This window comes from Ursus arctos, unplaced genomic scaffold (assembly GCF_023065955.2).
Source record: "Ursus arctos isolate Adak ecotype North America unplaced genomic scaffold, UrsArc2.0 scaffold_8, whole genome shotgun sequence".
Classification (NCBI taxonomy): domain Eukaryota; kingdom Metazoa; phylum Chordata; class Mammalia; order Carnivora; family Ursidae; genus Ursus; species Ursus arctos.
This window is the reverse complement of record NW_026623100.1, coordinates 34,652,497-34,676,939: the sequence shown is the minus strand read 5'-3', so window position 1 is coordinate 34,676,939 and position 24,443 is coordinate 34,652,497. Positions and strand designations below refer to the sequence as shown.

Below are 24,443 nucleotides of genomic sequence, written 5' to 3'. Positions count from 1 at the left end.
CCGGCCGGCCTGCGCCTGCGCCTACGCGGGGCTTCCGCCGCTCGGCGAAGGGGGAGAGCTGCTCCGCTGCTGCGCGCCGGGACTAAGATGGCAGCGGCGGCCCGGCTGGGCTGGGGAGCTGCGGCTGCTGCCGCGGGGCTGCGTAGGCGGTAGGTGACGAGCCAGGAGCTCCGCACCAGGGTGCCGCTGGGCTTAGCAGAGCGGTCGTCCCCACCCCTCCCCAACGGGACGGGGAGTAGTACCCTTGACCGAGCCTTCGGGTCCGCCCGCGTTCCCGCTGTCGGGGGCTTCGCCCTGCGGTGGGCGGCTCTCCATGAGGCGGCTCTGCGCCCCCAGTTCGGGCGGGGTCTGCAGCGCCCTGTCCCAGGCTCTGAAACCCGGCGCCTGGGTCCCAACGGTGGGGAGGCCCGCAAAGACTGGCTGTAGAGACCCCACGGAGGAGCTGTTTTTTAAAATCTCGTGGCCCCTCCAGCCCTTCCATCACGTGCATTCCCTCTGCTTTTTAAACACAAATCAGAATGTCTACAGAATGGGAGAGGAGATACTTCATTTTCTCAGTAGGCCCAGAAAGAGGACGTGACCTGTATGAGGTCACACAGCTTCTAAGCTATGGAACTCTGATGAGCATCCAGACCCCTAGATTTCCTTCCCATCGCCGAAACCCACTCTGTTCTCTTATTTTTTTCCCCTTCTGTGCAACCCGCCTTTGAGTTTGGCCTCCCAGTGACATCTGTCACCATTGGTTAGGTGGAAAGGAATGATGACTTAAGTAGGTGCTGTACCTTGATTTTGCTTCTTGAACCAGGGGACAGAAGGGCCTAACAGGGTTTTGCCTAGTGAATGTTAAGGAGTTTTAGGGCTAATGACGCCCCTGAAGTGTAAATGCATTAAGTTTGCTGGAAGATTTTTTGTTGGTCACCTCCTGGCCTCCTCTGTTGTGTTTGGATAGATGTCTCACTGGAATAATTTAACTCATATTTACTATGTTGTCACTTTAAACCCATCTCTGTCACCGTATTCATCCAGTCTGTTGCCTTTTCCCTGGGCAGAAGGGACAGGAATACTGGTCTTCAGTGTATTTCCACATTCCAGTGTAGTCAAGATTTAGGCAGTGAGCTATAGATAAAAATGTTTTCACCCCAAACCTTAAACTTCATTCAGTAATTAATTATTGGGTACCTATCACATAATAATAATAACGGTAGCTAATATTGATTGAACTCTTGCCACAAGTGCTTGGCACTGATTTAAGCACTTCACGTGGATTATCTGGGTCCTTCTTTGGCCCAGTCTTTGAGGTAGCTGTAAATATTCATTTTAGAGACGAGGAACTGAGGCCATCGTTCTAGCTGCTGAGGGTCACAGAAATGAAGGTGCTCCTTTTCCTCAGTGAGTTTGTAGATAAAAATAGAAAGTTTTTAAAAATGATCATATATATATTTAAAATTCTTCAGCGACTTAGCGGAATGAAAATTGTAATGATAGCAATATATTTTAAAGTAAACTGGATTTTGGGGTGCCTGGGTGGCTCAGTTGGTTAAGCATCTGGCTCTTGATCTCAGGTCAGGTCTTGATCTCAGGGTCCTGAGTTCAAGCCCCGCATTGGGCTTCATGCTGGGTGTGGAGCCTAGTTTAAAAAAAAAAAAAAAAGTAGCCTAGATTTTTAAAGTAACTTGCATCAGATTTCTAAAATTTTTCACTACTGAAGTTTTTTTCCCCTCTTCCAATAATATTTGTTTTTCCCTTCTCCCTTTATTTTTAAATAATAATAATAAAAATAATAGAAGCCATGAAAAAATAGAAGCCATGAAAAAATAGCCAATCAGCACTTCTCTATTACAGTGAAATAACCAAAGTTACAAACACTGGCTTAAGAGGTTTCCAGTCAAAAAGCATATATAGATTGTTGGCTTCTTTAGCAGTTTGGAGGGGAATAGTACACTTTCTAGTAGATTTTTTGAAGTGTTGAAGTACCTTTCAAAACATGTGGTATTGATTCTCTGTTTCCAGGGAAACATGGTGGTAGAGACAGAAAAGGGAGGGAGACTTCACAGTATTTACTTTTGTTCCCTTCGAATTTCGAACTGTGTGACTCTGTTACCTAGTTTTTTAAAATTTAAAAAGAAGAAAAAAAAAACAGTTGGTAGTTCTTTGCATCCTTCATGCATAGCTAAGAGTCTGGGAATCCAGTTTGTAAATCACAAATGTAGTTGCATTTGTCTCTTACACTGGATGTTGCACTATCCTGTGTACATCAGTTATCAAGGCTACAAATTTCCACTTGAAGTCTTGTTTTTAAGTTGTTTGCAGATATTGCTTGCCTAAGGAAGTGGAAATAATGTGGATGGAGAATGAAACTAAACTTTATTGTTTTCATTGTTATATATATATATGTGTGTATATATATATATATACACATATATATATATATGAAGTAGAAACTGAGCTTAAAAGATCATCTCTTGAAATGTCATTTTTATTTGTTTTTAAATATAGATTTTGTCCTATGATGAATCCATACACCATTAAGAAACAGCTTCTGCATCATTTTGTACAAAGACCACTTTTCCCATTGCCTGCAACCTTATGTAACACAGGTAAAATTTCACCTTTTAGAACAAATTATGTTTCGGAAGCTAATGAAACTGTGCTTAAATACAATTTGGTGGATCATAAAAGATAAGAATTTGTAAATTTTCTATTCAGGTGCATAAAAAGAACATAGCTTTTTTGGTGTCATAACATAACATTTACTGTAATTATTTGCTTACACATATTGGCATTAGATTGCAAGAATCCAGAGCACAGGGGTACCTGGGTGGCTCAGTCGGTTGAACATCCAACTCTTGGTTTTAACTCAGGTCGTGATCACCAGGGTCCTGGGATCAAGCCCCATGAGCTCCACATCATTGGGCACCTCACTCAGCACTCTGCGGGAAGTCTTTTCGAGATTCTCTCTCCCTCTGGCTCTCCCCCCACTCGCACGCACACGCTTGCTCGTGTGCACCTCTCTCAAATAAATAAATCTTAAAAAAAAAAAAAAAGAATCGTAAGCATCGTTCCAATAGACTTATGAAATCTCAGTATCTTGACTAACACATCTTCTGGAACATTGCTCAAGGAATGATTTCTCAAATGAAAATATTATAAAAAGAATGTACAAATGGGTTTGTTTAAAAAAAAACGTATGTACTTTAAGCTGCTGTCCTCCTTATTTTGTTAAGAATACACTTAAAAGGGGCACCTGGGTGGCTCAGTCAGTTAAGTGTCTGCCTTCGGCTCAGATCATGATCCCAGGGTCCTGGGATCGAGCCCCACATTGGGCTGCCTGCTCAGCAGGGAGTCTGTTTCTCCCTCTTCCTTTCCCTCTATCTCTGCTCCTTCCCTGCTCGTGCTCTCTCTCTCTCTCTCTCAGGAATAAATAAATCAAATCTTTAAAAAAAAAAGAAAGTGTTTAAAAAAAAAAGGAATACACCTAAAATCAGTAAATTTCTAGCTTTCATCCAGGCCTTAGAAAATAGTACTTTCAATGTCATTTTTCTTTTTGGGGGTTCAAATTAATTAGTTATGGGCTTTATTGATGATTTTGCTGATGTTACATGCTTTTATTTTCATTAATATTGGAAGTAGGTATGAAGACAGGATTTGAAAATATTGAGATGTGACCAGTGTCATATGGTTAGGGAACCTTGGGAATTGTCTCTGTGTGTCTGTGTGTAAATGTCTGCCTGTGTGTGCTTATGGAGGTATAAGAGTTTGGATTCAGCTCTTGGGCCCTCTCCCATTTCCATCACTACCTTGAACACTTTGTGGCCATAATCTGGCAGGTGGCTGACTCTGGCTAGCCACATGAGTTGGATTAGGGTAAAGACCTTACCTCTCCTGTATACTGGGGCAAGAAGAGGAAAACCTTGCCTACCTCCTTGAATCACAGAATAAAAATTTAGGCATAAATATTGCGTTAGCATGTTAAGCTACTTGGACTTTTAAATTTTGTAGAATGGAATTATGTGGTCATCAGGTATTTCAAATTGGAAACCCACTGATCTTAGTCTTTGATATTGACTTTAAGCACCATTAATGTATATTTTTCGGGAAGCTTCTGCCTCCCTATTAACCTATTACTTATTAGTACCAAGCATAATGGGAAAAATTGTTTTAGGTCATTCTATTTTGTTATAACCCTTATGACACTTTCAGGGGCATGTTTCTGGATGATGGACCTGGGAGTCATTTCTGAAATACCTAATTAAGCCCAGCTTAGACTATAATTGAAATGATTTTGTTAATACCTAGTCAAATTACTATTTTGAAATAGCTTTGTTCATTGTCAAAAGAGAAAGTTTATGTCATGATGTCATATATTTTCTACTTCAGACAGTATACATAGATTATGCTCTCTTAAATTTTTTTTACATTTGTAGTCTTTTTTTAAGTTTTTTTAAAATTAATTTGTTTTTTTAGTAATCTCTACACCCAACGTGGGGCTCAAACTCACGACCCTGAATCAGAAGTTGCATGCTTTTCCCACTGACCAGCCAGATACCCCACATTTACAGTTTTTACCTTCAAGTATTTCTAAAACCTTTTCTTTTTGCATGTGTAGTTTTACAGAAATGGATTGAGTAGAAAGATGCCGGATTTAATTCTTCAAATATTGTGGTAGAGTGCTTAATGTGTGTGGAGATTTTGGTTACCAATAAATTATTAAGAAAGACTTCAAGAAATGATTGGTCAGATCCAAGGTTAAAAGAACCTTGTTGTCTTTATATTTACAGAAATTGGTGGCAGCTCTTTCTTTAATGTTCCATCTGCAAACTTGTTCCCATGTAACACAGATTTTCAGACGAATTTATTCGTTAGAGGCATACCTATTTTATTTTATTTATTTATCTTTAAGATTTTATTTATTAGTGTGAGAGAGAGAGCACGAGCAGGGTGGGAGGGGCAGAAGGAGAGGGAGAAGCAGACTCCCCACTGAGCAGGGAGCCCTATGCCATGTGGGGCTCCATCCTAGGACCCTAGGATCATGACCTGAGCCAAAGTCAGATGCTGAACCAACTGAGCCACCCAGGTGTCTTGGAGGTATAAATATTTTAAATCAAGTATTTGGACTTTGAGGTTATCATTTTAAATTTTTCTGTTTTTTAGGATTTTCCTGTTGACCAAGTCACCAATTGATATGTTTATAGGACAGTGATGTGACTTAAAATGTATGGGAGTTTAGGGGCGCCTGAGTGGCACAGCGGTTAAGCGTCTGCCTTCAGCTCAGGGCGTGAACCCGGCGTTATGGGATCGGGCCCCACATCAGGCTCCTCCGCTATGAGCCTGTTTCTTCCTCTCCCACTCCCCCTGCTGTGTTCCCTCTCTCGCTGGCTGTCTCTATCTCTGTCAAATAAATAAATAAAATCTTAAAAAAAAAAATGTATGGGAGTTTAGTTTCACTTTTTCCTTCACCAAGGAAATGACTCAACGTCATTTAGGTGGCTGCTTGGCAAGGTGCAAAAACCACTGTCAGCTGTGAAATTAGAATCTCTTATAATGGGTAAAAAGAAATCACTTCCATACAAATCCTACGTTTTGCCAAATTTAATCTCTTTCTAATTTAAAATAAAACTGTTGCTTGTTGATACTTTACTGTTCTTCCTCAGACATATGATATGAGGATTATGACAGGATAGGAAGACGGATTTTCAATGTATTTCCTATTATGCTGAGCACTAGTAAGTATGGAGTGGCCGTATGTATGTATGGCGGTTAAGCAAGTCCATGGTGGGAAATTGGCAGGGCTTTAATCCTGTCTCTGTTTCTTAGCTAGCTGAGTGACTTTGAGCTCTAGTTTCCTCACTTATAAAGTAGGATAAAAACAGTGTTTCCTTGGGAGAATGTAAGGACTGAATGGTGTAATTCACGGAGAGTGCTCAGTATCATACCCCAGCACATGGCACCTGCTCAACAAATTAATCTGTTTCAGTACTGCTCTAAGACAAGAATGATTTTGTTTCAGTTAGAAGGTTTATTTTTGTAATAAATAATCAGGACCTGGTTAATAGTTTTAAGACTGTTAAAACCCCAGTACTATCTTTTGTCCTACAAGCTGTTATCATAATAGCAAGGTAGAAAATTGAAGATTCTCTTCTTTATTCCCTTAATGAATTCATTCTTCATCTATTCCTGGCCTTAGAAGAAACAAAAGGAAGAACCTGTAAAGATAATTTAAAAATATTCCAGAAAGTAATTCACATAGGTTCCCACCTACATGGTAATTTATAACGTCACTAAGTCTGTACCATTGGACAAGTTACTTAACTCTAAGCTTCAGTTTCTTCATTTGCAAAATGGAATAATGGGGTTTCTTCATGGGGTTGTTAAAGGCTTAAATATATTTAAAGCACGCAGCCCCTGTCTCTGGCATGTAGTAAGTATTCACACAATAAATATTATTATTATTATAAATTTATCTCTCTTTAAAAGAATGGTAGCACTTTGGAAAGAAGAAAAGGTAACATTTTACTGTTCTTAGTATCACAATGATGATTTATGATTATGACAGCCATTAGCACTAAGTCACCAAATAAAATACATTGAAGACTCTTGGATGATGATATGCCTTCCTAGTTAAAATAAGGCTATTGCTAGAGTCCGTTGAATAACAAAACTAATCAGTATTAATGTAAAATTCAATGCAATTATGCTAAATATATCAGCAGACTTCTTTGTTGTCTTTACAAATTATTTCTTCGACTTGGGCAATAAGGCCTTATTTTTTTTTTTCTTACGTCTTTTGAGTCTTTGAAAGTGAGCACTTCATAGTCCATAAACTTAACTACTATTTTTTCTGGAATAACATTCTTTCTTTTTTTTTCTCTTTTAGTGAGACACATGTTTATTCAAACACAAGATACTCCAAATCCCAACAGTTTAAAGTTTATTCCAGGAAAACCAGTTCTTGAGACAAGGACCATGGATTTTCCCACACCAGCTGCAGCATTTCGCTCCCCTCTGGCTAGGTATATTACTATTTCTCATTGCTTTCACCAAGAAACATAAATAACTAACTTTGGGGGTAGGGCAGCCTCATTCAGTAGTTGCATTTTATGTACACTGCACTGTTTCCAATGTAAAGAATGCTTTATTTTCTTTTCAGGTAAGAGATAAAAGAAAAGTAACAGTTGGTATTAGGAAACCCTTCTCTGAAAAGTAATGTATTTGAGAGATCTGTAGCAGGACTAAATAAGAATTTATATTTTTACTTTAAAAAAGGTTCATTCAAATGATAGTATGATAAATTTCCATTCTAAATCTTTAAAACTGTTCATAAAAAACAGTAAAAACGTGTTCATTTTTTTCCTTAAGGATAGCTGAATTTTTTTAGATGTTTCAAAATGGAGCAGTTTCTAGAATATTCCACTCAGAACCATAAATAATAATAGTTATTAGATTTGGCATGATTTTTTAAGAACATGTCAGAGACAATTTTTAAATTCACTAAAGATATGTTAAATGTATGTCAGATGATCTAGGACAAACAATAAAAGTATTGGAATGAACTTCTCTTGAATGATAATTAGAGAAATTATTTATAATAAGAAGTATTAGAGTCAGTCTACATCAATTTAAATTTTTGGTAACCTAAGCCTGATACTGATTGCCAAGGGTATTTAGAAAGTAAAGCTTAGGTAACTACTTCTTTATGTGCAGCTGTTTTATATGTCACACTTAACCAGAAATACACTTATCTCAGGAATGTTTTTTTAATTTTTAATTCAGTTTTTTTTAGTAGGCTCCACGTCCAGCGTGGAGCCCAGTGTGGGGCTTGAACTCAGGACCCTGCGATTGAAACTTGAGCTGAGATCAAGAGTTGGCCACTTAACCGACTGACCCACCCAGACTCTCCTTTTTAAATTTCTCATTAATAAAAATGCACATTTCCTTTGACCTACACATGCCCCTTCTCACAATATGTCTTAGAGCATTTGTTTTTCATACCTTTTTTTATGGGCCACAGTAAGAAACATTTTATATTACAACCCAGTACATACACACACATAGGTAGATGGATAGATACACACGCACGTATTCAGTGGGACAGTTTTCACCCTGACATCGTGTAAAACATTCTTATTTCTTTCTAATTCTCTTTATTCTGTTTTATTATATTAGATAAAATCCAGGTCAATACCTAATTGATTTTACAAGTTACTAGTGGAGTTGAAAAACACTGCCTGAAAGAACATCCATCTACATACACAAGGTGATACAAGGGTGTTCATTGCGGCCTTGTTGGTAGTGGTAACAAGTTGGAAGCAACCTAAATACTCATTAGGAGGAAGAGTTCCACAAACTTTGTCCGTAGTCTATTAAAAAAGGATGAGGAGAACCCTCATTTACTGTCATAGACTGACCTCTAAGATACACTGTTGGGGTGCCTGGGTGGCTCCATTGGTTAAGCGTCCAACTCTTGATTTCAGCTCAGGTCATGATCTCAGGGTTGTGAGATCAAGCCCCACATCAGGCTCTGCACTGGGCGTGGAGCCTGCTTAAGATTCTCTCTTCCTCTCTCTCTGTCCCTCTGCCCCCATATCTCTCTCCTCTAAAAATAAAAAAATAAGACTGTTAAGTGAAGAAAGCATGCTGTAGAACACTGTGTACAATATGATTATTATCTATATAAAAACAAAAAACACAAAACAACAAAAATACAGTAACATAAAGGTCTGAAAGAATGTACACCCATCTGATAACTGTGGATTTGGGGGACGGGTGTTCAACAGGCGTTTTTCACTTTTTATAAATAGTTTGTCAAGAATGAATTTATGTATTGTGTATTTAAAAGAATATAAAAATAAGCAAGAGTGTTCAGTTACAGATTAGTTGGAGATTATTTCTGTCAGATGTTCAGTTGGCAAAAGTCCTTTTCAAATTAGTCTTATGAAAGTAGCTCGTTTCCTGGATTCACAGAATTTATTATCTTCAGTCAAGCAAAACTAATCTTGTTTTTGTTGTTTTAACAGAGAATGTTTTTACTGTGAGCTAGAATGTAAAGCTTCCTGAAAACAGAGACCTGTCTGTCTTGCTCATCATTGTATCTCTAGTGCTTAGTACAGTGTCATGTATTCAGTGAGGTTTCAAATCTTTGTTGAATGAATGAGTAACTGAATGAATGAATAAACAGTAGTGTATCTTACTACAGAGAGGCATTTGACCTATTTCTTACTATCCTTCTGGACAAGACAAAAAAATTTAAGCAGAGTGTCAATCTGTCTCTAGTGACGTGTAAGAGGGCTCTGTGGTATCGGTAATATCTCTCTAGTTGGCGTGTTTATTCAATACTTTCCTTTATCTATGACATTAATGATGATAAGATTATCAGTTTCCCAGATGGGAGGAATTGCTTCTATGTTAGATGGCAAAATTCAGAGAAATGTTTAAAGGTTTCATTAGGCCAAAATGATAGGTTAAAGCAAGTAAGATAAAATCTTAGAGGAACAAATATTAAGGCTTATTATTGAAATTTTTTAAGTGAATAGCTCAATTGTGGGATGGAAGAATCTGACTTTTTAGTTCCTTATGTTGGATATGATGTGGTACTAAAAAAAGTCAAACTTTAAAAAGTTTCTTACCTCAAGAGAGATAACAGTCTTTGTATTCTCAGTAAGTCAGACTACATTTAGGATATGTGTTCAGTGCTGGGTATTGTACTTTATTTTGGACGTTGTAGAAGTTGAAATTGTCCCGAGGAAAGTAACCTAGATGGCAAAGCATGTATAATAATGTTTGAAACTCCTTGTCAGCGTTTTCTTTCTTTAAGCACAGAACCCAAGAACTCTTGCCTAAAGCAGTCCCCATGACATGACCCAAAGGTCAGGTTGAGTCTTTCGCATGGTCCTTTCATTTGGAGAAAAAAGCTTTGCCAACAGTGCAGATGCACAGAGCCAATCAGGGGACCTATGTGCTTGGGTTTATTGGGTCGTAGTATGCAACCAAGTACCTCGTAACTTCTTGTAAGTTTTATATTGAATTAGAGGACCCAGATGACATCGTTTCAGACAAATTCCTAAATAATTTCAGAATAGTAATTCCAGTAACACTCTTGCAATGATAGACAAAGAAAAGGTAAACTGTAATCTTTTTTGGAGTGTGTCAGCTTTTATTCCTAAAAAGGGGTAAGGGAAAAAGGAAATTGCTCTGGTATGCTACACATATCAGTGATTGGGAAGGGAAGATGCATTTCGGAATCCCTTGTAGGAAATTTTCAGATTATAATCCTCCCCTTCTCCTCTTAGAGGATTTTAAAAATTAGTTTTATTGAGGTATAATGTACATGAAATGAAATTCACCAATTTTAAGTGTGTAGTCCAGAGTTTTGATAAATACATACAGTTCTGTAACCACCACTAAAATAAAAATACAGATCATTTTTATTACTGCAGAAATCCCTCATTTCTCTTTGCATTCAATCTTCTTGCTTCACTTCCATACCCTGGTAACTATTTTGTGTCATGGCAATGAATTCCAACTTTGTTGAGATATAACTGATGTCAAATATTATGTAAGTTTAAGGTATACAGTGTGCTGATTTGATATACATGTGCCTTGCAAAGTGCTTACCACAGTGAAGTTAGTTAACACGTCTATCACCCTGGGTACTGTTGAGCTTTCTGCCACCAAGTTTTACGTTTTTAGGGTTTCGTATACATGCCACCATATAGTCTTTTGTGTTTGTCTTCTTTCATTTAGCATAATGGTTTGAGAGTACTCCCTGGTTTCGCATGTACCAGCAGTTTATTCTTCTTATTGCTGAGTAGTGCTGCATTGTAAGGGTACACACCGTCTGTTCAGTTATTCACTAGTTGATGGGGATTTCCAGATATTCTTTTTGGCTTTTATAAATAAAACTGCTATAAAGATTCATGGACGCATCTTTGTGGAGGTTGTTTTCATTTCTCTTAGGTAAATACCTAAGAGTGGGATTGCTAGATCGTAGGGTAGGAGGATGAAACAAGATTGGCCTGTGAGTTGATAATTGTTGGCCATGAATTGTTGATGCTGGTGATGGGTATGTAAAGGTTCTTTTACTTTTCTGTCTACCTTTGTATATGTGTATACGGTTAAACTTTTCTGTAATAAAGCATTTTATCATCTCTTATTTTTTATTTATTCACAGGCAGTTATTTAGAATTGAAGGAGTAAAAAGTGTCTTTTTTGGACCAGATTTCATCACTGTTACAAAGGTAAACATAGGATTATATAAAATAATGTATGAAGTTCTTTTAGTTTTTTTCCAAGTCCAACATCCCTCTCTGAAATTTCCTTTCTTGATGTATTTTATACATATTGTTATTAAAAATCTCTAAGTTTACTTCTCATATTTCTCAATTTAATTATTAAATAGAATTTTCAAGTTGAAATTAACTATAGTCCAAATCCCTCATTTTTCAGAAGAGAAAAACGTGAGCTTCAGAGGGTTAAGTGCAGGATTGTGTCCAGGATTATGTATCTGCCCCACAGCAGGACCGCGACTCAATCTGGGCAGAACTAGAATTTAAGCTCCAAGCGTTATTATTACTAATTCTTTTTTTTTTCTTTCATAATTGAGACTTTATTGGTGGTTTTGATATTTTTACTAGTTCTTAATTTAAAATGATAGAGTAAAAAGAGAAGCAAACAAACAATGTTTATATATTTGTCCAACAGAGTGAATGTGTATTTCCTTTAAAGGGGGCTCTTTCCTCGTGGCGCCTCTGCTGTAATACTTGAGAACTTCACAGATAAGAGCAGGGGACTGTGTTGTTCTGCAGCATTTGGTTCCCTCTAACTGTCCGAAAGTCGATCTAACTGTGCTACCCATTCCAGCAGCTGAGGAGGTATCTGCTAGAAAAGGCAGTTTCATTTTTAAGTCTACTAGATGAATGAGAAATGAACTGTTAAAATTTGAAGTATGTTTACTTTTAGGTCTGTTAATTGATACGTATACACTGAACTTCATCACTTGTTCAATACTGTGTCAAAATCCAAAGTTTTCGGGGCGCCTGGGTGGCTCAGTCCCTTAAGCGGCTGCCTTCGGCTCAGGTCATGACCCCAGGGCCCTGGGGTTGAGCCCTGTGTTGAGCTCTCTGCTCAGCGGGGAGCCTGCTTCTCCCTCTCCCCCCTCCTCCAGCTTGTGCTCTCTCGCTTGCTCACTCTCTGTTTCTCAAATAAATAAATCTTTTTAAAAAATCCAAAGTTTTCATGTAACTCCTTTTAAGCAATTTGAAAGGATTACTCTTGAGTTCTTTTTTTTTTTTTTAAGATTTTATTTATTTATTAGAGAGAGAGACAGGCAGCGAGAGATTAGAGAGAGAGACAGGCAGCGAGAGAGGGAACACAAGCAGCGGAGTGGGAGAGGAAGAAGCAGGCTCCCAGAGGAGGAGCCTGTTGTGGGGCTCGATCCCAGAATGCCGGGATCATGCCCTGAGCCGAAGGCAGACGCTTAACGACTGAGCCACTCAGGCGCCCCTACTCTGAGTTCTTGATGCACTGATGGGACTGATAAACATGGACTGGGTTAGTGACGTGTTACAAATAGTCCAGTATGCTCTTGTAGCTATCTATGTGTAGAGGAGAATTAGAGTTTTCCTCTGTGGCGGCAATCCCAGTGGCCATAGTTGTTCTTGCAGATATCTCAATTGTAAAAGGATTTTCCCTGTTGTTTTAAAGTGTTTTTGGCTCTAAATTCCCAAGAAGCCCTTTCTTGCCCATATCGGTTGAAGTGGCTCTCCCTCCAGGAGCTCATTACCCTGTTTGTTGTCTTCACTGCACTTATCACTTAGTCCCTTTTTTTTTTTTTTGGTTTATTTTTATTATGTGTCTTTCCTACATTGGAATGTAAACTCTGTAAAGCTAGAGATTGCCCGTCTTGTTAAGTTCACCCAGAACAATGCCCAGCACATGGTGTGCACTTGAAGAAATTTTTATAAAAGGAAACAATGACATAAGATTTCATAGACTGAATTTTCAGGCTTTAAGAGGCTTCTGTGAAAAGGGCTGTGGTGAGTAAATCCATGCTGACCGATCCCACGTGTTTACCAGCTTAGAGACATCTGATCTGTCTTTGGTATTCTTCAGTTTGCTTTTTTTGATTTTTTTTTTAAAGATTTTATTTATTAATTTGACAGAGATAGACAGCCAGCAAGAGAGAGGGAACACAAGCAGGGGGAGTGGGAGAGGAAGAAGCAGGCTCCCAGCAGAGGAGCCCGATGTGGGACTCGATCCCGGAATGCTGGGATCACGCCCTGAGCGGAAGGCAGACGCCTAACAACTATGCTACCCAGGCGTCCCTTGATATTTTTTAAGGGAGTGGGGAGGACCAGCTCTTGTTTAGTATTTCCAACATCTCTGGTTTGGCATTTAGATAGCAGAAGTGCTTTACATATATTTCCTAATTTAATTATTTAAGCTAGGTATTTTTGTCTTCATTTTACAAATGGCAAATTACTTAACAAGGTTTTTTGTAGTCCTTTTATATACAGCCTATGGCATATAAAAATTTTTTTTAGATGAAAATGTGATTATATCTTACAGAGCTGTTTTTTTCTTTGATTTGATTTGGTAAGTCATCTTTTATTTCCTTTCTTGTTCATAATTTAATTACTCTTTTTGGAATTTCTCCAGCCCCACTATTTTTTTTAAGATTTTATTTATTTGAGAGACACAGAAAGAGAGAGAGCACAAGCGGGGGAGGAGGAGAAGCAGGCTCCCCACAGAGCAGGGAGCCTGACACGGGGCTCAATCCCAGGACCCTGAGATCATGACCTGAGCTGAAGGCAGCCGTTTAACCAACTGAGTCACCCAGGAACCCCCCCCCCCAACTATTTTTTCTTAAGTGAAATGACATAACTAATAAATAACAATTTAAGGGCATATATTGAAATTTAAAAGGTAGAATAGATTTGTTTTCTTTCAGTTACCTTTCTTAAGGACTATCTCATCTACCTGATATCTTCAGCTATGGCCTGTTTCCTTTTTCTGATTTGTAATTGATGATTCAGAGACTTCTTTATGCATAATTTATTATTTATTTATTTAAAGTGAGTAATTTATTTCTTTAGCAGGGTAAGGATAGTTTTCTTTTCTTCTATCCTTTGAGAGAACTTCGATAATTCCAATTTTTTTATAAGTAATCTCTACACCCAATGTGGAGCTTTAACTCATGACCCCAACATCAAGAGTCACATGCTCTACTGTCTGAGCCAGCCAGGCACCCCAGTTATTTTTTTCTAAATGAGTTAATGTATTTGAAGCTTATGTACTGCATTTATTTCTCATTCATACAACTTCAGAATATTTTTCTTTTTTTTTATTACCAATATTTCCCTACTCAGTAGAGCGCACTATTTACTGAAGATAAAATAGCCCTCTGATCCATCTTCTATATAAGTTATTAAAATGTTACCCAGAACCAGTTTCCATCCCCATTCACTAAGGCAACTCACTAGTTTTGCTCTCGTATCCATAGCAGTGCCCATTTATCTTTCTTCTATATACCATGTCTAAATTGGGTTTTTTAAGAAGATTGTATTTGAGAGAGAGAGTGTGCGTGTGAGCAGAGAGAATCTCAAGCAGACTCCACACTGAGTAAGGTGCCTGACACAGAGCTCATTCCAGGACCCCGAGATCATGACCTGAGCTAAAATCAAGAATTAGATGCTCAACCGACTGAGCAACGCAGGCACCCCTAAATTGGTTCTTAATCCATGATAAAAAAAAAAAAAGCCCCTTTTATGCATGTAGACTCATTTTTAATAGTATTTAATTATAGCCACTAGCTAACAGCCTCCTGAGAATCGAAATGAACTACATCTAATAGTTTTTCCTCCTCAAGAGCTCTCCTTTAAAAAACTAAAAGAAAACATTTTCTCTTTCTCTTTCTGGTTGTTAGTACTATTTAGGTAGTTAATAATCGTGCCTTTTTTTTTTTAATGGAATCAACTAGTTGGCTAGACATAGAGGTGACGTAGTTACGGATTCTTTTTCAATAATTTTTTTTTAAAGATTTTATTTATTTATTTGATGGGGAGAGAGAGAGAGTGTGCACATACAAGCAGGGGAAGCAGCAGAGGGAGAGGGAGAAGCAGGCTTCCCTTGGAGCAGGGAGCCCAAGGCAGGGCTCAATCCCAGGACCCTGGGAATCATGACCTGAGCCCAAGGCAGACACTTGCCACCTAGGTGCCCCCTATGGATTCTTTCTTAAGGATACTGGGCTTGTTGGAGGTCCACAAGTCCTCTAGCACAACACCATAGGTGAGACATGTTACGTGTTTTGGTTCTACAGTTGTGTGTCATTGGATTTCTTCAGTAATATATGTGAGTTGAATTTTTTGGATACTTGTGGGATATTCTGTATATTTGATCAAGCGACTCTATCCTGTTTTCTTTAAAAGAATGGGAAGTCTTTTAATCATTTTCTTTAAACACCGAATTCATTCAGTATTTTAACACTCTTCACCTCATGAAAAAGTATCTTTTAATCATTGTGGTATCTCCTACACAAGGCATGGTACATACAGCACATTTAACATAAGTTTGATGAATGAATGGATGAATGGATGAGGAATATTCTAAGATGATATCTTCCAAAAGTCCTTATAAACCAGATCCTTTAAGGACTGGAACTGACAGGTCTTCTCCAGAAATGACTGCTTGTTACACAGTATAGGATATATATAGGAGAAGATTCTTAGAAGATACAAGGTATTGTTTTGTATTAGTCTTTGCTCTTGATTGGAAATGTAGCATTTTCCTTTAAATATTTACAGGAAAGTGAAGAGTTAGACTGGAATTTACTGAAACCAGATATTTACGCAACAATCATGGATTTCTTTGCTTCTGGGTTACCCTTAGTTACTGAGGAAACATCTTCAGGAGAAGCAGGTACTGTGTTGGGTAATTAATATTTATTTTAATTTTTTAAAAAAACTTTTCTACTTCACATTTGTCTTGATTTCGGAAGTCACAATGATATAGATTTTTATCATTGTGCCATGTTTAGATCTGGAACCAATTCCAGAGGGAACAAAACTTCACATATACTAGTTTTATCCATCATTTTTGAAAACTTGTCCATAAATTGAATATATTATACAAAACTGAATTTTTCAATTGTAAAAATTTTCGAACATACAGAAAATAATATGATGTATACCAGTTTGCTCTCCTCTCAGATTTAACAGGTGTTAATTTTTTGCCATAATTGCTCGAGACCCATTTTTAAATAAAACATTAAAGACACAACCAAAACCCCACAACCCCCATCCATTGCTTTCCCCCTTTCTATTTCCAGAGTTGTATGTAAACCTGGTTTGTTTTTAAACTTTTTCTACACGTATAAGTCTCTGCGGGGAAAATATGGCATTGGTTTTTTTAAACTTTAAATGATGTGTGTTATATGCAACTTGCCTTTTTTCACTGAGCATAATATTTTGAAATACAGCCATTTTGAAAAAACGCTGTTCTAGTTAAATAAACTAAGTGCTAGATAGTATTCTGTTATATGAATAAACTACAGTGAATGAATTTGTTCCTTATGGTGAAGTGAATTGTTTGTGTTCATTTCTGTTACAAACATTGCTGCAGTGACGTCTTTGTACAAGTCTCTGTGTGTATGTGGAGAGTTTCTTTAGGGTATGTTCCTAAAAGCAGAATTGCGCTATTGTAAATTGTTTTAATTTACATGCAAATTAGCAGGATATAAGAATTTGAACTTTCTTATATCTTTATCATCACTTAGTGTCTTTTACTTTTTTTTTTTTTAAACCAATATGTTTAGTGTAAATGGTATCCTGTTTTAATGGCAGTTCCTTGATTAGCACTGAGCCTGAAGGTTTTCATATGTTTACTGGCCATTATTTTTCTTGTCAGTAAATTTCCTGTTCATAATCTTTACCCATTGTTTAAAAATTGAGTTGTCCTTTTTGCATTGACTTTAGGAAGTTTTTGAAAAATATTCTGGGTATTAATCCTTTCTTAGGTATATTCATTGCAAATAACTTCTCCCTAACCATTCCTTATCTTCTCCCTATGTTTAGGATTTTTGTCTTTTAGAAATTTTTCTTTTTCCAGTTTTTTAAAAGGCAGAACATTTCAGGAATTTGCATGTAAACTTTGCTCAGAGGCCATGTTAATCTTCTGTTTCATTCCAGTTTTAGTATTTATGCTGTTGAAGCAAGCACAGAAGTTTTTCTTTTTCATGTAGTCATATATATTCATCTTTTCCTTTGTAGTGTGTGCTTTTTGTACCTTTTGAATAAGTGACTTTATGTAAAGCACTTGGGAGAGTGACTGCACATGGCGCTTAGTGTTAGCTGGGACTATTATAATTTGTTGTTGATGAAGTTTTTCCCTTCCCTAGTATCATAAAGACATTGTGCGTGTCTTGCACGTATACATGTACACACACACAAATTTGTATAGTCGTCTTTAGATGAATAATTCCACTTCTAGATATATACCCTAAATGAGGCTTGTAAATGTACACAAAACAATACATGAAGCGTGTTCATTGAAACAGTTTTAAAATATATCAGCAAGTAAAAAGAATGAACTAGTTTGGGAGGTACCAGTGTATAAAGATATGAAAGAAAATACTAATTGATTAAGGAAAATTAAAGGCTATATTTATTTACATACTCTTACATATATACCATTTATGCAAAGTTTAAGTAATACCTCAAACGTTATATGTGTTCTTGGTGGGTATATACATAAAACTGATAGAATGTTTGTAGAGCCTTTTGACTACACCTCCCCAAATTAAAAAATATGCAAGCCTGTTGACCACCACTAGGAATTTATCTCATAGATATGTGAGAAATATCTCATAGATATGTGAAAAATATCTCATAGATGTTGTAAAAGTACACTGATCATACTTCACAGAAGCATGTATGCTTCAGATTGTTAGGAATAACAACAAACTGGAAGCAACTGAAATAATTGAGAAATTAGCTAAATGAAAATAAATCCATGCAATTACTGTGTACCTATTTTAAAAATTGGGGCATATCTATATATGCTGATATGGAAGGGCCTTTTAGATATATTAAATAGACAAAAGGTATAGAACAGTGTATGTGATCTCATCTGTGTAAATTTGCACATGTAAATTTAATGTAAATGTACTAGAAGAATATATGCTAAACTATGATAGTGGTTGTTTATGGAAGTGATAGTGGGGAATGGAACTTAGGTTTGCTGGCATAAGAGAATTTTTTTTTTTAAAGATTTATTTATTTGAGAGAGAGCAAGCATGCTCATGTGTGGGGGGAGGGGCAGAGGAAGGGAATCCTTCAAGCAGACTCCCTGCTGAGTGTGGAGTCTGATGTGGGCTTGATCTCATGACCCATGAGATTGTGACCTGAGCTGAAACCAAGAGTCCAACGCTCAACTGACTGAGCCACCCAGGCACCCCGACATAAGAGAATTTTAGATTTATTATATTTTATTTCTTTTATTAAAAAAGACTCAAAGTTAATATAATTTAATATTGATAATTGTTCTTTACATTGTTGTCAGAACTTGTGTGTATTAAAGTATAATTTGAGTTTTCTGTATTTTTAGTTTCCCTAAAGGTAAATTTCTCAAAAAAATTTTTAAACCCATAAAAAGGTAGTGGTGAAGATCGGTATATAACCTTATAAAGTAAAAGAAAAACAAAAATGACACAAAATGAAAAAACTGATTTTTTTTGTTTAGATATGTAGAACATTTTGGAAATTTCCATAAGGCTTATATTTATATTTAGTATGGTTGTCATTTTGAAAACCACTAAACGGAAGAATTAAAAATGTAATTTAACTTTTGAAGTACGTGTGCCTTTGTGTCTCAAACTTTGTATCAGAATCTAGGCAATCTTTTTTCTCTGCCATTTCTCAATCCTTGAGGATGATGAAAGTTTATAAATTTATTAACCAAAAAAATTGAAACCCTAACATCATTAGTAGATCAAGTTACATCACCTTTATTGCCAAGTGTTGAGTTGACCAGTGCTCCTTAATTTTTCTTCAGAGAATCAAGGGGTGCCTGGGTGGCACGGTTGGTTGAGTGACACACTCTTGGCTTTGGCTTAGGTCTGTGATCTCAGGGTCATGGCATCAAGCCCCACACTCAATGAGGAATCTGCTTGAGACTCTCTTTCCCTCTCCCTCTGCCCTTCCCTCCAGCGTGTGTGTTCACGCGCGTTCTCTTTCTCTCTCTCTCAAATCTTTAAAAAAAAAGTTTTTCTTTAGAGAATCAAATGATCTTTCCATCTCCCCAACTATCATTTCCATTTCCCTTATATCACCATACCAAGTTACATATTCTATGCATTTATTGTTTTTTTAATGAGACATTAATTTAAAATCATCCTGTTTTAAAACTTGTATTTGCATGGATATAAAATTTCTACCATTGATGTATTTTATTTGTCATTGTTTCTAGGATCTGAAGAAGATGATGAAGTTGTGGCAATGATTAAGGAATTGTTAGATACTAGAATACGGTATGTGCTCATCATTTGCCCGAAATATACTGCAGAGGCAGTATATTTGCATTAGAGCAGTATATTTTAGTTGTCTGGGAGGAAAAAAAACCCTCTGATAAGTATAAGTGAATGTAAACTGTAGTAGGTAACTGTGGCAGTTGAATTTAAAGCCTGTACATTCTGTATATTCACTCAAAATTTTCAAGACAATCTGTCTAAACATAGTGAAGGAATTTATCCTTCACAGTCACCATCTAGGTTTGACATTGTTATAATACCAAATTTCTTTTTTTTTTTAAGATTTTATTTATTTATTTGACAGAGACAGCCAGCGAGAGAGGGAACACAAGCAGGGGGAGTGGGAGAGGAAGAAGCAGGCTCCTAGCGGAGGAGCCTGATGTGGGGCTCGATCCCAGAACACCAGGATCACGCCCTGAGCCGAAGGCAGATGCTTAACGACTGCGCCACCCAGGCGCCCCTAATACCAAATTTCTTAAAATGAAAAAAATGAGTTAAGCAGTGTTTGGGTAGATTGTGAGGAGAGAAATACTTTTTTTCAGGCTATTGCCCATAAAGAGTAAATTTAAGAGAGTGGAGAACTGCAGGCTTACCACTTTTGCTTGTGGCAGACCAATGGTCCTGTTGAGAACTCCCAGAAATACAATAAAATACGATAAAATATTTTTTTCATTTGAAAACAGAAGCGAGCTAACAAAGCACACAGATCCTGGAGAGGAGGGAAGCTCGTGAAGGCTTCTTGTGGGGTCATTTTGCTGATTCTTGGTGTGAGGCTAGGGTATGAAAACCTGGGCAGAGGGCAACTGTTTGTAGCTACTAAATGGGAATGGATGTACATTCTTGATCCAGCAATCCCATGCTCAGATGTATTCCCAGTAGTCATATATGCGCACCAAAAGACATCTGCAAGAACCTTCATAGCTGCACTGTTTGTAAAAGCCAAAAACTGACTTTAACCCAAATGCCCGTCCACAACAACAGGGATAAATTCTGGCATTTTCACTTACTGGAGCCCTATGTGATGATGTGGAAGAATCTCATAAAGAGCAAAATAAGCCAAATACAAAAGAGTAAATGCTATATGTTTTTTAAATGGAATTTATATTTATAAATTACAAAGTTACAAAATAGGCAGAACTAATCAGTGGTAATAGCAATTAGGAAATGGTTACCTCTGGTTGCCAGAAAGCACAAGGGGAACTTTTAGGGTGCTAGCTTTGTGTCTTGGCCTGGGACAAATGTGTGTTCACTGTAAAAATTCATTTAATTGATCATACCTGATTTATGCATTTTCCTGTATTAATGTTATTTCGATGCAAAGTTTACCTGGAAAAAAAAAAAGCCAACATGTCAACATGTGTCATATCAGTCTGCCTCTGTTCATTCAGAAGAAATGAGTGAGTATTAACTTAGGTAATCGCTGTAATTATTAGGACATTTGAGATCTTAAATGCCTAAAAAGACTATTAATAAGCAGGATTAAAGTATAATAAGTGGAGCAAATATTTGTATGAATGAATTTTAGTATTTTATCTGAAATTTTTTAAAAGTGACAAATGAAACTAGCTACATTTCTCATTCTCTATTGTATAAGTAGCTCTAACTTTGTGAATTTTACCAATATAAAATCTATACCCTGAGCTGCTTTAAATTTTTCTGATGGAAACTTCAGTTCTTTTACATACATCACAAATATTCTGTGACCACAGGCCAACTGTGCAGGAAGATGGAGGAGATGTTATCTATAAAGGCTTTGAAGATGGCATTGTACAGCTGAAACTCCAGGGTTCTTGTACCAGCTGCCCCAGTTCAATCATTACTCTGAAAAATGGAATTCAGAACATGCTGCAGTTTTATATTCCGGAAGTAGAGGGTGTAGAACAGGTATGCCAATATTATATGACAGTCGAGATTCAATATTAAACTAAATACGTGGGGAAAAAAAGAAGAAATTTATGACCTGACATATTCTTCAGGGGCTGGATCTCTGTGTTAGAACTGTTATCAGACTTGAAGACTCCTTATTTTAGAATTCACTTTAGTGTTATGAATACCTACTACTTGCCAGGCCTTTTTACAAATATTACTCCTTTAATCTTCTCACAACACAGTATTGAGTAAGTCGTTCCCATTTTGTACATAGGAAATGGAGACTCAGAGGTCACACTGCTGCTCTGGTTGTAGAAGAATTATGAAAAGGGGATTCAAAACCTGAATTTTATAGGTGAGAGTTGGAAGTCCTCAGGGGAAGAGCTCCACTGCGCCATGTTTACCCAGGCAAGAAGCTCACTGAGAAATCATACTGTGTTGTGCAGTAAGACAGAGTACTGAGCGGAGTTCTAGCCTGATAGTGGCTTTTTTCTGCCCCACGGTACCTCAGGAATATAGCACAGAACCTTCTCAGCAGTAATAGTGACCTTCTCTGCAGCAGTTCTCAACCAAGAGGCTTGGCCTTGTGGAAGGAGATTATCAAGGAGGAAAATTAGAAATTTGAAAAAACTCTCCGATCATTCTGTGCCTTTAAGGAAAGGGCAGCTCCTCAGCTCCTTTGAGAACCACTCATCTCTGGGTAGTATTAAAGTCTGTCCTTTCCATACAGTACATGGCATCTCCTCTTTGAAGGCCTTATCGGTCTTCTCCTTGGACTTAGGCTCTGCTTTGGTCCAAAGCCTCTTTCAGTGTGTCTGTTTCAGATCTATGTTGATGGGTAAGTTCCTCGAGAGACTTGTCATCATATCCAGGTCTTTGTGTTCCTTTCCAACACTTAGCCCTGTGTGTTGTACATGTTATATACATTCTTCGTATTAAAATAAGTATTTGGAAGAATGTTTCCAAATTTAGGAATGTTCTGCCTAAAATAGGAATTGATTGACAAAATTCTTAGGATTGTGTGTCGCTGAGATTAATTATAAAAATATCAATTCCTTAGAAGTAAATAATCTGTTTTTACTCAACTCAAAAGAGAAAAGACGAGAGAATTATTTTTCCTTGATAGTCTCAGATCAGAACCAGATTCTTCCGGTTTTAAAGAAACAAGCTTATTTTTGTTTCATTATCTATGCCTTATACACCTCTTTAAAGAATTGCATTACTTGACATTTTGGTGGATTGACAAAGGAACATTTCTTCACTTGTCCAGGGTGGGGTGATGAATTGGTAGTCAGGTTATAAACTTGAGTTGATGTTTAATTGTAGTAGGTATGTTGAAAAAATTCTTGAGTTTATATAACTCTTTTCCTCTCCAAAGGACAACTCTTTATTTTCTGAGTAATATATTAACTCATGAAAAGATACTAATCTTGGGGCACCTGGGTGGTATAGTTGGTTAAGCGTCTGACTCTTGGTTTTGGCTCAAGCCTGGTCTTAGGGTCATGAGATCGAGCCTGACATGGGCTCCACACTCAGCTGGGAGTCTCGAGATTCTCTCCCTCTGCCCCTCTCCCCACTCTCTCTCCCTCACCCCCCCATGGATGCTTTCTTTCTCAAGTAAATAAGTCTTTAAAAAAAGATTAATGTTTTCATTTTTAAATCAGGTATTCATTAGTATTTTTCTAATAATTTAACTTATTAGAAATGAAGGTCCTCACTTTTTTCTAATGTTTAAAATGAATTTTTATCTGAGTAAGACCAAAATAATTAGTTGCTAGTATGATATTTTGTTCCTTTACTTTTTTTAGGGATTCATTTTTCTAATATATATTTTTATAATAGTTTGGTGTAGCTCCTAAGAATATATTTAAGTAAATAGAATGTTTTTGGAAAAAACAACAAGAAGAGTCAATTACATTGGTCTTGTGGCTAGGAAATACCAGTTAATTAATTGTTATAGTCAATGTCCAGCTGAGACTCTGCTACTGGAAGATTTTTATGGGACAAAAAAAAAAGAGATCAGTGCTTAATTAATTTGCAGTATTAAATTTGCTTTTATGTTGTTATGATACCAGGTTATGAGACAAACCCTGTGCTTTGGGGGCTGTTGATAGACTTACTCTTATTGGATTGACAGGCATTAGTATAGAGTGGAGTATTTCAGGTAAGCAAATAATGGTATAATCAGGAAAATAGCAATTTCTAATCCTTTTCTTAATTCTTAAATTCTCTCATTTTTTTCTTGGTTCTAGGTTATGGATGATGAATCAGATGAAAAAGAAGCAAACTCACCTTAAAATAATTAGAATTTTCTTTGGGCCCAACAGTTGGACTTACTGATAATATATACCAAGTTTTTATTATTAATCTGCTAAGGAACTTGAGGATTAATAAAATATGCCCTTTTTTCAGAGACTGATATATAAATATTGCATGTTTGCTTTACCTCATATGAGTTATTTATAACATCCTGAATCATCTTCTGTACACATGGATTTTATCCAGGGATATTTTAATGTTTGTTCTTTATTTCTCATGGTTCTTTTTTTGCATAATATGTGAAGCAGTTCATTTTCCCCCATTTAATTTATTTGCTTTTTTAATGCAGAAGTAAATAAGGAGAATGCTTATAAAAATACTCTAAAGTAGCTTAGCTTTTTTGTGAAATATTTGAAACTGTCTTTACTGGATTTTTATCTTGTTAAAAAACTAGACAGTTGTGGCTTAAAAATGGTATCTGGCTAGGGGCGCCTGGGTAGCTCAGTAGGTTAAGTGTCTGACACTTTATTTTGGCTCAGGTCATGATCTCAGGGTCATGAGAACAAGCCCCACTTTGTGCTCTGCACTGGCGTGAAGCCTGCTTAAGATTTTCTCTCTCTCTCCCCCTCTGCCTCTTCCCCCCACCTCTTAAAAAAAAAAAAAAAGTATCTGGCTAGAAGTCCCCCATGTAGTAGCACATAACTTCTCACTAAAAGACAAAAAAAAAAAAAAAAAAAAAAAGTAGTCATCATGCTGTCATCATGCTGAAAACCAATGAAGAACCAAGTTCCAGAAT

The 24,443-nt window shown here is 37.0% G+C and overlaps 1 protein-coding gene and 1 non-coding gene across 4 annotated transcripts; one reads left to right on the top strand and one right to left on the bottom strand.

The window, feature by feature from the left end:
* The first annotated feature begins 17 nt into the window (after positions 1-17).
* On the top strand, positions 18-23,815 carry NFU1 (NFU1 iron-sulfur cluster scaffold). 3 transcript variants are annotated; one of them, XM_026484080.4, is made up of 9 exons: positions 21-149; positions 2,497-2,597; positions 6,875-7,010; positions 11,168-11,234; positions 15,798-15,912; positions 19,459-19,519; positions 21,229-21,403; positions 21,663-21,743; positions 23,641-23,815. In XM_026484080.4, the coding sequence occupies exons 1-8, from the start codon at positions 88-90 to the stop codon at positions 21,732-21,734; spliced, it is 789 nt and encodes a 262-aa protein (XP_026339865.1). In that variant the 5' UTR covers positions 21-87; the 3' UTR covers positions 21,735-21,743; positions 23,641-23,815. The 3 variants fall into 3 exon arrangements, with proteins under 3 accessions (XP_026339881.1, XP_026339865.1, XP_026339875.1); XM_026484090.4 differs by lacking the exon at positions 21,663-21,743 and having other exon boundaries at positions 22-149; XM_026484096.4 differs by lacking the exons at positions 21,229-21,403; positions 21,663-21,743 and having other exon boundaries at positions 18-149.
* Positions 17,106-17,210, bottom strand: LOC113247750 (U6 spliceosomal RNA). The gene has a single exon (XR_003313373.1). It is a non-coding gene; the product is annotated as a U6 spliceosomal RNA (small nuclear RNA).
* Positions 23,816-24,443: the final 628 nt, after the last annotated feature.